The sequence below is a fragment of the Eucalyptus grandis genome, chromosome 1 (genome assembly GCF_016545825.1).
Source record: "Eucalyptus grandis isolate ANBG69807.140 chromosome 1, ASM1654582v1, whole genome shotgun sequence".
In the NCBI taxonomy this organism is placed as follows: domain Eukaryota; kingdom Viridiplantae; phylum Streptophyta; class Magnoliopsida; order Myrtales; family Myrtaceae; genus Eucalyptus; species Eucalyptus grandis.
The window spans coordinates 39,105,738-39,118,675 of record NC_052612.1 but is presented as its reverse complement, the minus strand read 5'-3'; the positions used below and the strand labels follow the sequence as shown (position 1 = coordinate 39,118,675).

Sequence of the window (12,938 nt, the reverse complement as noted above, 5' to 3'; positions counted from 1 at the left end):
TCTCTTAAAAATCGAATTAAGTTGTTGAGTCTTGCAAAAAAAAAAAATTAACACCTATTCACCCCCTCTAGGTGTTCTTACTAGCCATATCAGAATTAACCAATCACAAGGCGATGTTGTAATGCGCAAGTGGGCGTTGACGCCCGTTGTGGCCTTTCTAGGGTCCGCAGAAGAAATAGTGCATTTTGAAGGTTTGAAGATTGGCTCGCGTTCTCATTACGTTTAAGACGGTGGACTTTGTCAATAAAATGGCTGGGATTCTCACACGGTGGTGCCACACCATGTCTTTTGTCATGTATCGAATGCAACTACATTTTTATTTTTTTTTTATTGATTTAACCCTTCATTTATTAAGAATAAATTAAGAAAATCTCATAATTTTGAGTACACTTGATTTTTCATGTATCATGCGTATTCGGTATTTGAAATTTTGAACCAATTCGTACTGAATATGCATAAATGCTTGAGAGCATGACCATCACCTAATTGCTTGGACATAGAAGTTTTATGACTCAATTCGTCTCGTATTCACTTGATCTCACAATCTTTTCGGTGATTGTGTTCACGCTTTGTTGCTTATTCAATTTGGTTTAGGATTCTCCTTTCAACATATTTTACTCGAAAGTCGTGAGACTAGTACAACGTGGAAAGGAAGTACTTATCTGTGTGGCAAATACATGAATTAACCAATCACAAGGTGATGTTGTAACGCGCAAGGGGGCGTTGACGCCCGTTGTGGCCTTTCTGGGGTCTGCAGAAGAAATGGTGCATTATGAAGGTTTGAAGATTGGCTTGCGTTCTCATTACGTTTAAGACGGTTGACTTCGTCAATGAAATGACTGGGATTCTCACATGGTGGTGCCACACCATGTCTTTTGTCGTGTATTGGATGCAACTACATTTTATTTATTTATTGATTTAACCCTTCCTTAATTAAGAATAAATTAAGAAAAATTGAACCAGTTTGTACTAAATATGCATAAATGCTTGAGAGCACGACCATCACCTAATTGCATGGACATAGAAGTTTTATGACTCAATTCGTCTCGTATTCGCTTGATCTCACAATCTTTTCGGTGATTGTGTTCATGCTTTGTTGCTTATATAATTAATATCAATGTGTGCTCAATTTGGTTTAGAATTCTCCTTTCAATATATTTTACTCGAAAGTCTTAAGATTAGTATTACGATAAAAGAATGTGCTTGTATATGTGGATTAAAGATATGGCACAAACACGATTTTCCAAATCCATATTCAGGTACGGGTTTAGGCTCATGAGTTATTTCGTCTATGGTGTTTCTTACACTTAGAATTGTTTGTCTAAAGTAAGCTTTTTTATCTTTAAGAAAATGTGTTACTCACGTACAAAACAAATGAGTCTTACCCTATCTCCACGTTTGGTTGATTGGAAGATCGTCCAAGTTTTTGTCAGAATCAAGATCCCACTGATTATCTTTAATTTTTTCGAAAAGGTCATCATGGTGATAAAGGTGGTCTAAGGCAAATAGAAGAGTCAATGTAGTAAAGGAGACGAATAAGACTCGCAATGATATTTATTTTGCTAACTCATTAAAAGAATTCTAAATTTTCAATTTAGCATTTTCTTTTATCATACTCAGTATTTGCCTATTAACGATCATAATTCAAATGATTTTGGTGAAAGATAATATTATTGATCGATTATTTTTATTTTAGGAGTACAAGAAACAGTTAATACTTATTTTTGCATAAATTCAAAAATCAACTTTATCCTGCTACCCTCAATTTTCTTTCGAATCCAACAAAAATATTTGATCTCTATTAATAAAATTTAACTCTCCATTGTTACCTTTAGATTGTCCAAATAACATCTTATTACCTCCTTAGGAATAAATTTATATGCCTTTGAACTCATAAATTAACCAATGAATAATTTGTAAATAGAGTACTTACATATCTTATCAATTCTCAATACTCCATTCAGCAAATTCCTTTTCATTTTATGCATTTATTTATTTATTAGTGAAAAATAAGGAAGAGAGATTTTTCACGGTATAAATCAAGCATAAACTATTCCGAACTTTGAAGTCTTTCAACAGGGAGAGGAAAAGAGACCTCTGACCTCTTCTTTATAAAAGGCATCATCATCCATTCATCCGCAGATCTCTAGCATAGAGGCGTTCCTTCTTCTAGTTCCCACTCAAAACACCTGATCTTACTTGCACAAAACTCAATGGTCCAACCTGCTGGGAAAATCCCTTCTTGTTTCCCCGTTCCTTTTCCGAGTCTCCTCCTCCTCCTCCTCCTACTTCCGCCACTAACCATCGCCGAATTCATGAATGGACCTTCATCGGTCGGTGTTCCCACCATATGGACCCTCAGTAACCTTTACGACTTCAATACAACCAAAATCTATACCTCCTCCGGAAATTATGTTGGTGTTCGTTTCAAGGTTGTGCTTTCCAGGCTAAACACAGGACCAAGTTTCTTATGTGGCTTCATGGACTCTGGTGGTGGAAGCTGGTCTTTTCACCTGCTTGTTTTCCAACCGACACAGGACATGAAAAACATCATACCATCGTCAGTTTGGTCGATTCCTCACGAACCCATGAACGACACTTCGCAAATCCGACTCACCAAGGAGGGCGATTTAGTTTTACTGGGTGACGATGGAAAAAAAAATGTGGTCCACAAATACCGCCGGCAAGTCAGTGGTAGGCTTAAACTTGACTGAAGTTGGAAATCTCATGCTCTACAACACAAATGACGACATCATTTGGCAGTCTTTCGATCACCCTGTAGACACACTTCTTCCTGGACAGGAGCTACGTCCCGGCATAAACTGTTTAGATTAAAGGAAATATTTCTAATTAGATGTCAACTTTTGTTGGCCAATTGATAAAAGATAAAAGCCTGCATAATTTGTCAAATCAATCGTGATGTTACAACACAATTTGGAACATCATGGGAATAGATAAGAGAGGGCGTTTCTGTGGTCCGCAACAAAAATTAGTGGAATCTCATGTGTGCACAAAGAAAGAAAGATGATGCGTCAATAAAATTGCTGGAATCTCAAGTGGTAGTACATCATGATGTCTACTGTCGTGTATGGTGAGGACTCGTCCTTTTTGACAAAATATCAAGAATACTCGATATCTGGAAATTGAACGAGGTCGTATTAAATGTTCATAAGCATTCATTAACATGACCATGACTCAATCACATTAACGGAGAAGTTTTCTCCCTCAATTCATCTTGTACATGTTTGATTCCACAATCTTTTCGGCAGTTGTTTCACACGTTAATACTTATATAATTAATATGGGCGTGTCTTCGATTTGGTTAAGGATTATGCTTTCAATGTATTTTAACCAAAAGCCGTGAGGTTAGTATGACGATAAAAGAAAGCAATTGTATATTATGAATATAGACACAGGACAAACGTGATATTCTCAACTCATATTTTGGCTGCATGCTCGGGTCTAGGCTTATGATTTAGTTTGTTTATAGTATTTCTACCATACAGTTATCTTTCTAAAGAATACTTTTCCATAGTTAAGAAAACATGTTCATTGCATACAAAACATGGTCTTAAGACTCGTAACCTTCCCGACAAGCTTAGTTGATTAGGAGATTGTCTTTTATTTCTTTTTTGGTTCAAAATCAGGATCCCACCGACAATCTTTAACTTTCACCTGAGAAGTCATCATGGCGTGGAGATAGTGGTGGTCCAAGGTAATAGAGGAGTCGATGGAATAATGCAGCCGAATAGGACTTGCAATGATTTTTATTCTGCTAACGCATAATGTTGTCGAAGGAAAATGGAAAAGAAGTATACTTTTTTCATTTAACTAGCATTATGTGAACTGCAACTACTTTATGTCACTTTCCAACTCAACTCCTCTTAAATTCTTCAGAATAAATTGGACTTTAGATGAAAAATAGAGTATCCATGCATTTGAAACTCAAAAGTTTACCAATGAATAATTTGAAAGACCTTCCATGTCTTATTGATGTTCTCAATACTCCATTAATATGAACTAAAGAAGAAACAAATTTAGGCTCCGTTTCTTTAGCAGAAAATGAATGATTTGAAAAATAATCAATTGTATCTCTTGAAATAATTAGTTAATGAAATATCGATAACAATTTATGTCTAAACATTTTTTGAAGATAAATTAAATAATTTTCGTTCATTTATTTTTATCAGAGATATAAGCAATTATTTTTTTGGAAATTATTTTTCAAATTATTCATTTTTATGAAACAAACAGATCTTTAGATATTTTCTTTTCTTTTATTAATTTATTAGTGATCCTCTTGTATCATTCTCCGGGAGTAGTTACATTCATGGATCAAAGTGTTTTCATGAAGCACGCAAACGATCTTAGCTGAAATAAGGAAGTAAGATTTTTCGTGGTATGAAGCAGGAATAAACTCTTCCAGACTTTGAAATCTTCCTTAAGGAAAGAGACCTCTTGTTTATGCAACGCATCATCACTCACAGATCTCTTGTAAGAACGTTTTACATTTCCTGCGTGAAAAACCAAACTGTGCTAGATGCATTGCCTTAATGGTTGCCTAGTTCTTTACTATTTGTTTTTCCCATTGACCTACCTAAATTCTTGTTCAGTTCCTCAGCGACTAAAGCGGGTTGGGAAGAACCTACAAAAAATTGCAAATCAACTGCTTCAGGAACACAAAGGATAACTTTTCAATTTAAATGAAGAGATTAAAAGGCGTTTGATATTACTTTTTGACTTTAGAAAAAACCCGAACATCTTGGGTCTATATATATTTTCATCAAGATAAAACCCAATATTGATGAAAAGTATGTACATCTCGGGATATGGAATTCCCAAGCTAATATTGCATGATCTATAGACAATATGAATTACGATTATCATTTGGACCATTGTTGATGATGAGATTAGTTTACGTGGTCTAAAGATCATCTATTATCTTTCCGAGATTCCCCTTAATGTAGTATCTAGTGATTTTAGTTTCAAAGAAGTTTGACCCTTGATATTTAATCACTTAGAAGGAAGAAAACAATCCTGGGCCATTAGTATACAAGGAAAATTAAGAAGACAGAATTTTAATACAGGAAAAGTGCGACATCCTAGATTTTCAATTCTGCTTTCAATTGAATAATCGGGCATTTCATTGACGCGTCTATAGTGCTATTCTCAAAGCTGATCACTCGTGAGATAACTAGACTACCCATGGAAGCCATTAAGGATTTTTAAGGCAAATAGACTTGATCGGTCGCTCGACCGTGTTCAACTACCGAGATCATTACAACACATATGTAAATCAATTAGAGATAAAAAATAATAATAATAAGTCGGTTCGACGAGATGCGTGGTTAACGTGGTGATCTCACTAAATGCAAAATTCTCATCGATTGGCACTAGTTTGATTTTTGTCGTTTTTGTATCTTGTGTCCGTATTTGAAACCTCGAGATTTTCACGACCACCGAGATTTGACAATGTGTTGAAAGGGGTTCATTGTGACTCAAAGAAAATCGACCACGGGTTATTTGCACTAAAAAGTTATGAAAGTTACCCAGTAGTCTAGGTTATGCTAAAAATGTGTCGGATTGAAATTAATGTAATTTGAATCCGATTTCAGAAATTGAAAGTTCTATCATGTCACGGGTCATTGTAAGAACGTCGACTCAGCCTCCGAAGGTTTTACGCAACGAGACTTTTTGGGAAAAGTCGTCCTAGGGCCGTTTTTGATCGGGAAAGGTAGAGGGCCGCTTTGATTTCGTTTTTGGGATTCAAGTTGGACTAAATGATGAGGAAAAATTTGGATTGGGATGATGGCACCTTGGTTAGATTTATGGAAATCAAATTGAGCTCAATTGGATTGAATTGAAAGAGGATTGAATGGAATTGAAGACATTGAAGGCCAAATGTTACCAAATTCGTATGCCATGGACTACATGACATTTTGGACTCTTTGACAAGCTTCTTGAGGAAGCCAAGGTGTGGATAAGGGGCAGAGGGCAAGGCATCAGCTGGTGGGGGCAAGGCAAGGGAGATTTGGGCAAGTGTTGAGCCCTTAGAAGCCACCAAGAGGACCCCCTTCAGCAAACCCTTTTTCTTCTTCCTTTTTCCCTTGCTTTCTCCATTGTTGAGTGACTTTTGAAGCTTCAAGAACCAGAGAAAACCCCAGCTCATCCCCCTTGGCCTTTGCACGTACGATGGAACCACCACCGGACCGTTTTCCTCCTCTGTTTTCACTTTTGCCAGTTTCTGCTCCAGCCGACCTTTCGCCAAAGAACCGAGTGAAAAGTCGACTTCCCGTGCGAATTTGCCCCCGAGCCACCCACCGCTGTGACCAGCACACCCAGTCCGTATGGACGGTGGTCGCCAATCGTTGAATAGAGCCGCTGGTCGTTCGGTATGCTGGCGAGAAGGAACTGGTCGTCGGTCCATCAATCCCCTGCCCGCCTGCACTGTTTCGCGATTTTCTTCGTTTTTCTCTCATTCTGACCCTTCCTTTGGCCGTTCCATCCTCCTACAAGACCCCTTGACCCTTAGGAGCCACCGGTTGCCGACCACCCACTCGCCGAAGCTCACGTCAACTCGTTTCTTCACCATTTAGCCTTGGTTCTCCTCTGTCCAGCAAGAGCAGAAGTGGAAACCGAACCAGCAAGGAGTCTAGGAATTCATGGCCTGTTTCCGAGCCCTTCTCGGCCTCCGTTGGTGTCGCCGCTTGGAGGATTATTGCTCGCCTCCGCGTCATGGTCGCCGTGGACTCACCGGCTTGCAAATCCGGTGAGTTTAACTCACTAATCCTTGCTTAGTAGGTTAATTGTGCTTAGGGGTTGATTAGTTTAGGCTAAGATGGATTAGGTGGTTAGATTATATTAGATTAGTGAATTTAATTATTTGCCATTGCATATTAGGTGGTTAGTTAGTACAATTAGCGAGTAAATAGACTCTAGTATTTATTTAACGAGTCTCAGAAATTTTGCGGGTCCGTTTCGGCATCCCATTAGGCATTACGGGCCTAAATTGGATTTATTGACATTTATTTATTATTTTTTGTAATTATTTAAATAATTATTTATTTTCCGGAAATTAGACCGGGTTAGCCGGTGACCGGAATTTCATGCTAATTGCAGCGATGCTCTCTGTTTATTTAATTGAGTACTGAATGTGCAATTTAATTGTGATTAGTGTTTGTGGGTATTAATTTCCAAAAATGAATAATTTAGGTAATTAAGTGGAAAATTACCGAGCATCGATCTACAGCGCCAAAAATCTATTTTGGGACTGATGAAAATAGTGGGAGGTTCAAAAGTGAAAACCTTATATTTTGGCTAAGGCCGGCTGTGTACCCACACGCGTGTATTTTTACCAAGTATGATAAAAATGGTAAAATTGATTGTATTTTCGGAACAAAATACTATAACGGCTCGATGATTCGTATGTCATCTTAGAGAATGGACATTATATTATTATAGCTTGATCACTCTCCTGTCATCTTGAGAATGAATTGCTTGTATACCGGCCCGGTGACTCTATATGTCATCTTGGAGATAGGACGATATGACTTATCAACTCGATGACTCTATATGTCATTTTGAGAGGGAATTGCTTGTATATCGGCTTGGTGACTCTATCTGTCATCTTGGAGATAGGACGGTATGATTCAATAGCTCGATGACCCTATATGTCATTTTGAGAAAGAACGGTGTGTTATAACGGCTCGATGACTCTATATGTCGTCTTGGAGATAGAACGTTATGCATAGGTATGTTATAACGGCTTAATGATTCTATATGTCGTCTCGGAGATAGAACGTTATGCATACCCCCTCGATGGCTCTATATGTCATCTGGAGATAGGATATTACTGTCTATATTTCACTTTGATTGAGGAATCCTGGACTTTGATCAGATTCATAGATAGTATTGAATGGGTCGATTAAGAGATGGTCGTGATGACATGTAATCGACTGGGTCGATTGATCGATAATTCGATTTGATTTGATTGAGTGATACAATTGTTAGTATTTATTTAGTTGAACTGACTTGCAGGAAGGAACTGAGGCCAAGGTAAGTCTTCTGACGCCTGATTGTGCTTAAGCAACCCTTAGGGCGTAATTTTCTTCATAATCGGGTCTTAGGGAGTAGAACTCGCTGAGACATAGTCTCACCCCGTTGTGGGATCACATTTTCAGGTCCCTAGGTGACGGTTGTGGAAAGCCGAAAGTCCCAAAGTTTGGGAAGGTGGAAGAAATAGAATCGGCAAACCTGTCTGGCTAGTTGGTCGTAGGACAGTTCCTTTTTGGTTAAGTCGATATTTTTGTAAGCGACCTGATATTATGAATAAACTTGTTTTGTTATAAAAGGTTTGTTTTGGTTTGAAAAAAGTTGCCCCGCTTTCTATCCCATCGTTTTATTATCACGAGGATTTATATCTTTTGCATATGTATATTATAATGAATGGGTCCTTGTGCGTCCTGAGACATCGCTATTATATCGACCAAGGAGGGATGGGCACATACTCGAAGGGTCGAGGCATGACAAAAAGCATAACAGGTAAGGTTGAAGATTAGCTTTTATTCTCATTACTTTTAAGAAGGTTGACTTCGTCAATAAAATTGTTGGAAATCTCACGTGATTGTACCCCTATGATTATTGTCATGCATGGGGACGCCTCCCGCTTTTTGACATAAGAGGGACCGTTGAATTTTTGTTGACCGTTTTAAGCCTTCGTTTATTAAGAAATAAATCAAGAAAAAAAGTTCATAATGTTGAATACAATTAGTTTTTCTTGTATTATGTATACTCAATATTTGGAAAATCAAATTAGTTCAAATTAAATATGCATAATAAGCTCTTGTTAACATGGGATTGACCATATTATATGAACGGAGAAGTTTTATCACTCAATTCATCGTATCTGCTTGATGTCACAATCTTTTTGGCAATTATTTTCACACATGGATGTTTATGTAATTACTATCGGTGTGTGTTCGATTTGGTTTGTGATTCTTCTTCGACATATTTTACCCAAAAGTTATGAGATTAGTATAACGAGGAAATAAAGTGCTTGTATGCGTGGAACAGACCGGCACGAGTTTGATGTCATACTTTGTTGAGCAGTTAATAAAAGTTGAAAGCCGTATGAATTACCAATGACGCGGCGATGTTATAACGCACAAGAGCGCGTTGACGTTGACATACGTTGCAGTCTCTCCGGGGTCCGCAATAGGAATAGTGCAATAGGGATTGAAGATTAGCTTTCGTTCTCATTACTTTTAAGAAGATTGACTTCGTCAAGAAAATTGCTGGGATTCTCACGTGGTGGCACCACACTATGTATTTTGTCATGTATCGGATGCAACTACTTCTATTTATTTATTTATTGATTTAGCCCTTCGTCTATTAAGAATAAATTAAGAAAATTTCATAATTTTGAGTACACTCAATTCTTGTATCATGCACTCAATATTGGATATTGAACCAGTTCGTACTAATTAAGCATAAATGCTTGAACACAGCTATAACCTAATTACATAACAGAGAAATTTGATCACTCAATACGTCTTGTATTCGCTTGATCTCACAATCTTTTCGGTGATTGTGTTCACACATTGATTTTTATATGAGGTGTTCAATTTGATTTAGAATTCTCCTTTCAATATATTTTACTTGAAAGTCTTGAGATTAGTATACTGATAAAAGAATGTGCTTGCATATAGGGAGTAAAGATACGACATGATATGGTTCTCCAAATCCATATTTGGGTAATCCATTCGGGTTTAAGCTAATGATTTATTTCATCTATGGTATTTCATACACTTCAAATTATTTGTTCAAAGACTGACCAAAAAAAAAAAATTATTTGTTCGAAGAAAGCTTTTTTGTTTTTTGAAAAACATGTTACTCGCGTACAAAACAAGTTAGTCTTACCTTATCTACACGTTTGGTTGATCGAAAAATTGTCTAAGTCTTTGTCAACATCAGCATCCCACCGACCATCTTTAACTTTTGTCAAAAAGGTCATCATGGACAGAGCTGGTCTAAGGTAAATAGAAGAGTCAATGTAGTAAAGGAGCCAAATAAGACTCGCAATGATCTTTAATTTGCTAACACATTTAAAAGAATTCAATTTTTTTTTTTAATTTAACTAGCATTTTCTTTTATCATACTCCATATTTCTTACTAACGTTCATAATGCAAATGATTTTGGTGAAAGTTAATATTATTTATTGATTATTCTTATTTTAGGAGTACAAGATATATTCAATATTTATTTTCCAATAATTTAAAAAATTAGCTTAATCCCATTCCCACTATCCACGATTTTCTTTCAAATCCAACAAAAGATTGCTCTATCCATAAAATTTATCTCTCCATTCTTACATTTAAACTTTCCAAATTAGCATCTTATTACCTCCTTAGGATTAACTTTATATGCATTTGAACTTATAAATTAACCAATGATAATTTGAAAATAGAGTACTTACATATCTTATCAATGTTCTTAATACTCTATTCAGCAAACTTCTTTTCATTTTAGATATATTTATTTATTTATTAGTGAAAAATAAGGAAGTAAGAGAGATTTTTCACGGTATGAAGCAGGACTAGACTATTCCGAACTTTGAAGTCTTTCCACAGGAAAGAATCCTCTTGTTTATAAAAGGCATCATCATTCGCAGATCATTAGTACCAGAGGTGTTCCTCCTTCTATTTCCCACCCGAAATACCTTGACCTTACTTGCACACATGTCAATGGTCCTGCCTGGTCGGAAAATCCCTTCTTGTTTCCCCGCTCCTTTTCCGAGCCTCCTCCTCCTCCTCCTCCTCCCTCCTCCTCCTACTGCTGCTTCCGCCACTAACTATCGCCAAATTTAGGATTGGACCTTCGTCGGTCAGTGTTCCCACCGTATGGACGCCCAGTAAACCTTACGACTACAATATAACCACCATAGCCGGTTTCAAGTTCGTGCTTTCCAGGCTAAACTCAGGACCAAGTTTCTTTTTTGGCTCCATAAGCTATGAAACATCTGTTGGCGTTTTATGCAATTTTGGCGTGTATATTTTCCAACCGACAGAAGACATAAAAAACATCAATCCACGGTTAGTTTGGTTGGTTCAGCAAGAATCGATGAACGACACTGTCCAAATGCGACTCACCCAGGAAGGCGATTTAGTTTTACTGGGTGCCGACGGAAAAAAATTGTGGTCCACAAATACTGCTGGCAAATCAGTCGTTGGCTTAAACTTGACTGAGGTTGGAAATCTCGTGCTTTACGACAGAAATGACACCATCGTTTGGCAGTCTTTCGATCACCCTACAGACACAATTCTTCCTGGACAGGAGCTACGTCCTGGCATGAAACTAACAGCGACATCAAGTGCGCCGGATGAGACAGCACGGGTCTACACATTCACCACTGATGATCAAATAGGCTTTGTCGCATCTGTAAGAACAGCCTATTCTTCACAAATTTTCTACAGAACGAGCAATGTGAGCAAAATGAAGAGCGACAATGGACAGGTTGGAGCACTTTACAAGAATGGAACCTTTGGTGAGTTTGAATTTTCCCCTACATCATTGCCTCAGTTCATCCGTCTGATGACTGATGGGCATCTGGAGCATTATGTTTATGTTGAATTCTCCAATGGTTGGAGCCCGACGGATCTTCTTGAGGATCAAGTTGATACTTGCGCTTATCCATTCGTGTGTGGAACTTATGGCATCTGTTCATATGGATCTCAGTGTGTGTGTCCCAGCGAGACAGAACAAATTGAAGAGAGGGGTCCATCTGACGGCTGCAATCTCAGCTCACCGATCTCTTGTGATTCACTCAATAACACTTTCACAGCAGTTGAGAATGTGAGCTTCTTTGCTTTGACAAACATTAATATTAGTGCAGACATCTCAAACGCAACTGCAGAGAGTTGCAAGGAAGCATGTTTGAGGAAAGGGTGCTCCTGCACAATGGCACTATTTCGTAATCAAAGCATTCTCTATGGTGGAGACTGCTACTTATTATCAGATTCATTTTCCCTTATAAATGACTACGGCCAGTATTCCAGCTTAGCATTTATCAAAGTCAACAACAGTTCAAACAAACCGTTGCCGTTATCAATCTTTCCAAGAAAAAGAAGGAGACGAGCAGAGTTAATATTAGGGATTACTGTTGGAGCAGTTTTGATGATTTTAGTAAGCCTTTTTGGGATTTGTATTCCAAGTATGGTGAGAAAAAATGATGTCGATAGTAATGACGATCCAGACTTACCGAGGCTTCAGATAACTAGATTCTATTATGAGGACCTAAAGGCCATGACGGGAGATTTCACCGTCATGCTAGGGGAAGGAGGATTTGGCTCAGTGTTTCTAGGAACTTTACCCAGCGGCATTAGGATTGCAGTCAAGCGCCTTGATGGTTTTAGTCAAATGAAGAAGTCATTCTTGGCCGAGGCGGAAACCATTGGCACTATACATCATGTCAATCTAGTAAGACTACTCGGATTTTGTGCTGAAAAATCATTTCGACTTTTAGTCTATGAGTATATGTGCAATGGTTCTCTTGATAAGTGGATCTTCCATAAAGACCAAGAGTTTGACCTCTGTTGGCAAGTGAGGAGAAAGATTATTATCGACGTTGCCAAGGGACTAGCCTATCTCCATGAGGAATGCCATCAAAAAATAATTCACTTAGATGTCAAACCCCAAAATATACTGCTGGATGAACATTTCAATGCGAAGCTCGCTGATTTTGGATTGTCGAAGCTAATTGAGAAGGACCAAAGCCAAGTCATGACGACCATGCGAGGAACACCAGGTTACCTTGCTCCAGAGTGGTTAAGCTCTATAATCACAGAAAAGGTGGATGTGTATAGTTTTGGCATCGTGATGTTAGAAGTCCTATGTGGTAGGAAAAATGTGGATCGTTGTATGCCGAGTGATGAAGCGCATA

At 37.9% G+C, this 12,938-nt stretch overlaps 1 protein-coding gene across 1 annotated transcript in view; it reads left to right on the top strand.

The window, feature by feature from the left end:
* Window positions 1–11,680: 11,680 nt before the first annotated feature.
* The window catches only part of LOC120286677 (G-type lectin S-receptor-like serine/threonine-protein kinase SD2-5), a 2,124-nt gene continuing 866 nt past the window's right edge, over window positions 11,681–12,938 (top strand). Inside the window, exon 1 of the mRNA XM_039299062.1 lies at window positions 11,681–12,914. Coding sequence (XP_039154996.1) covers window positions 11,957–12,914 — 958 coding nt within the window. The 5' untranslated portion in view covers window positions 11,681–11,956. The remainder of the gene's footprint in view (window positions 12,915–12,938) is intronic.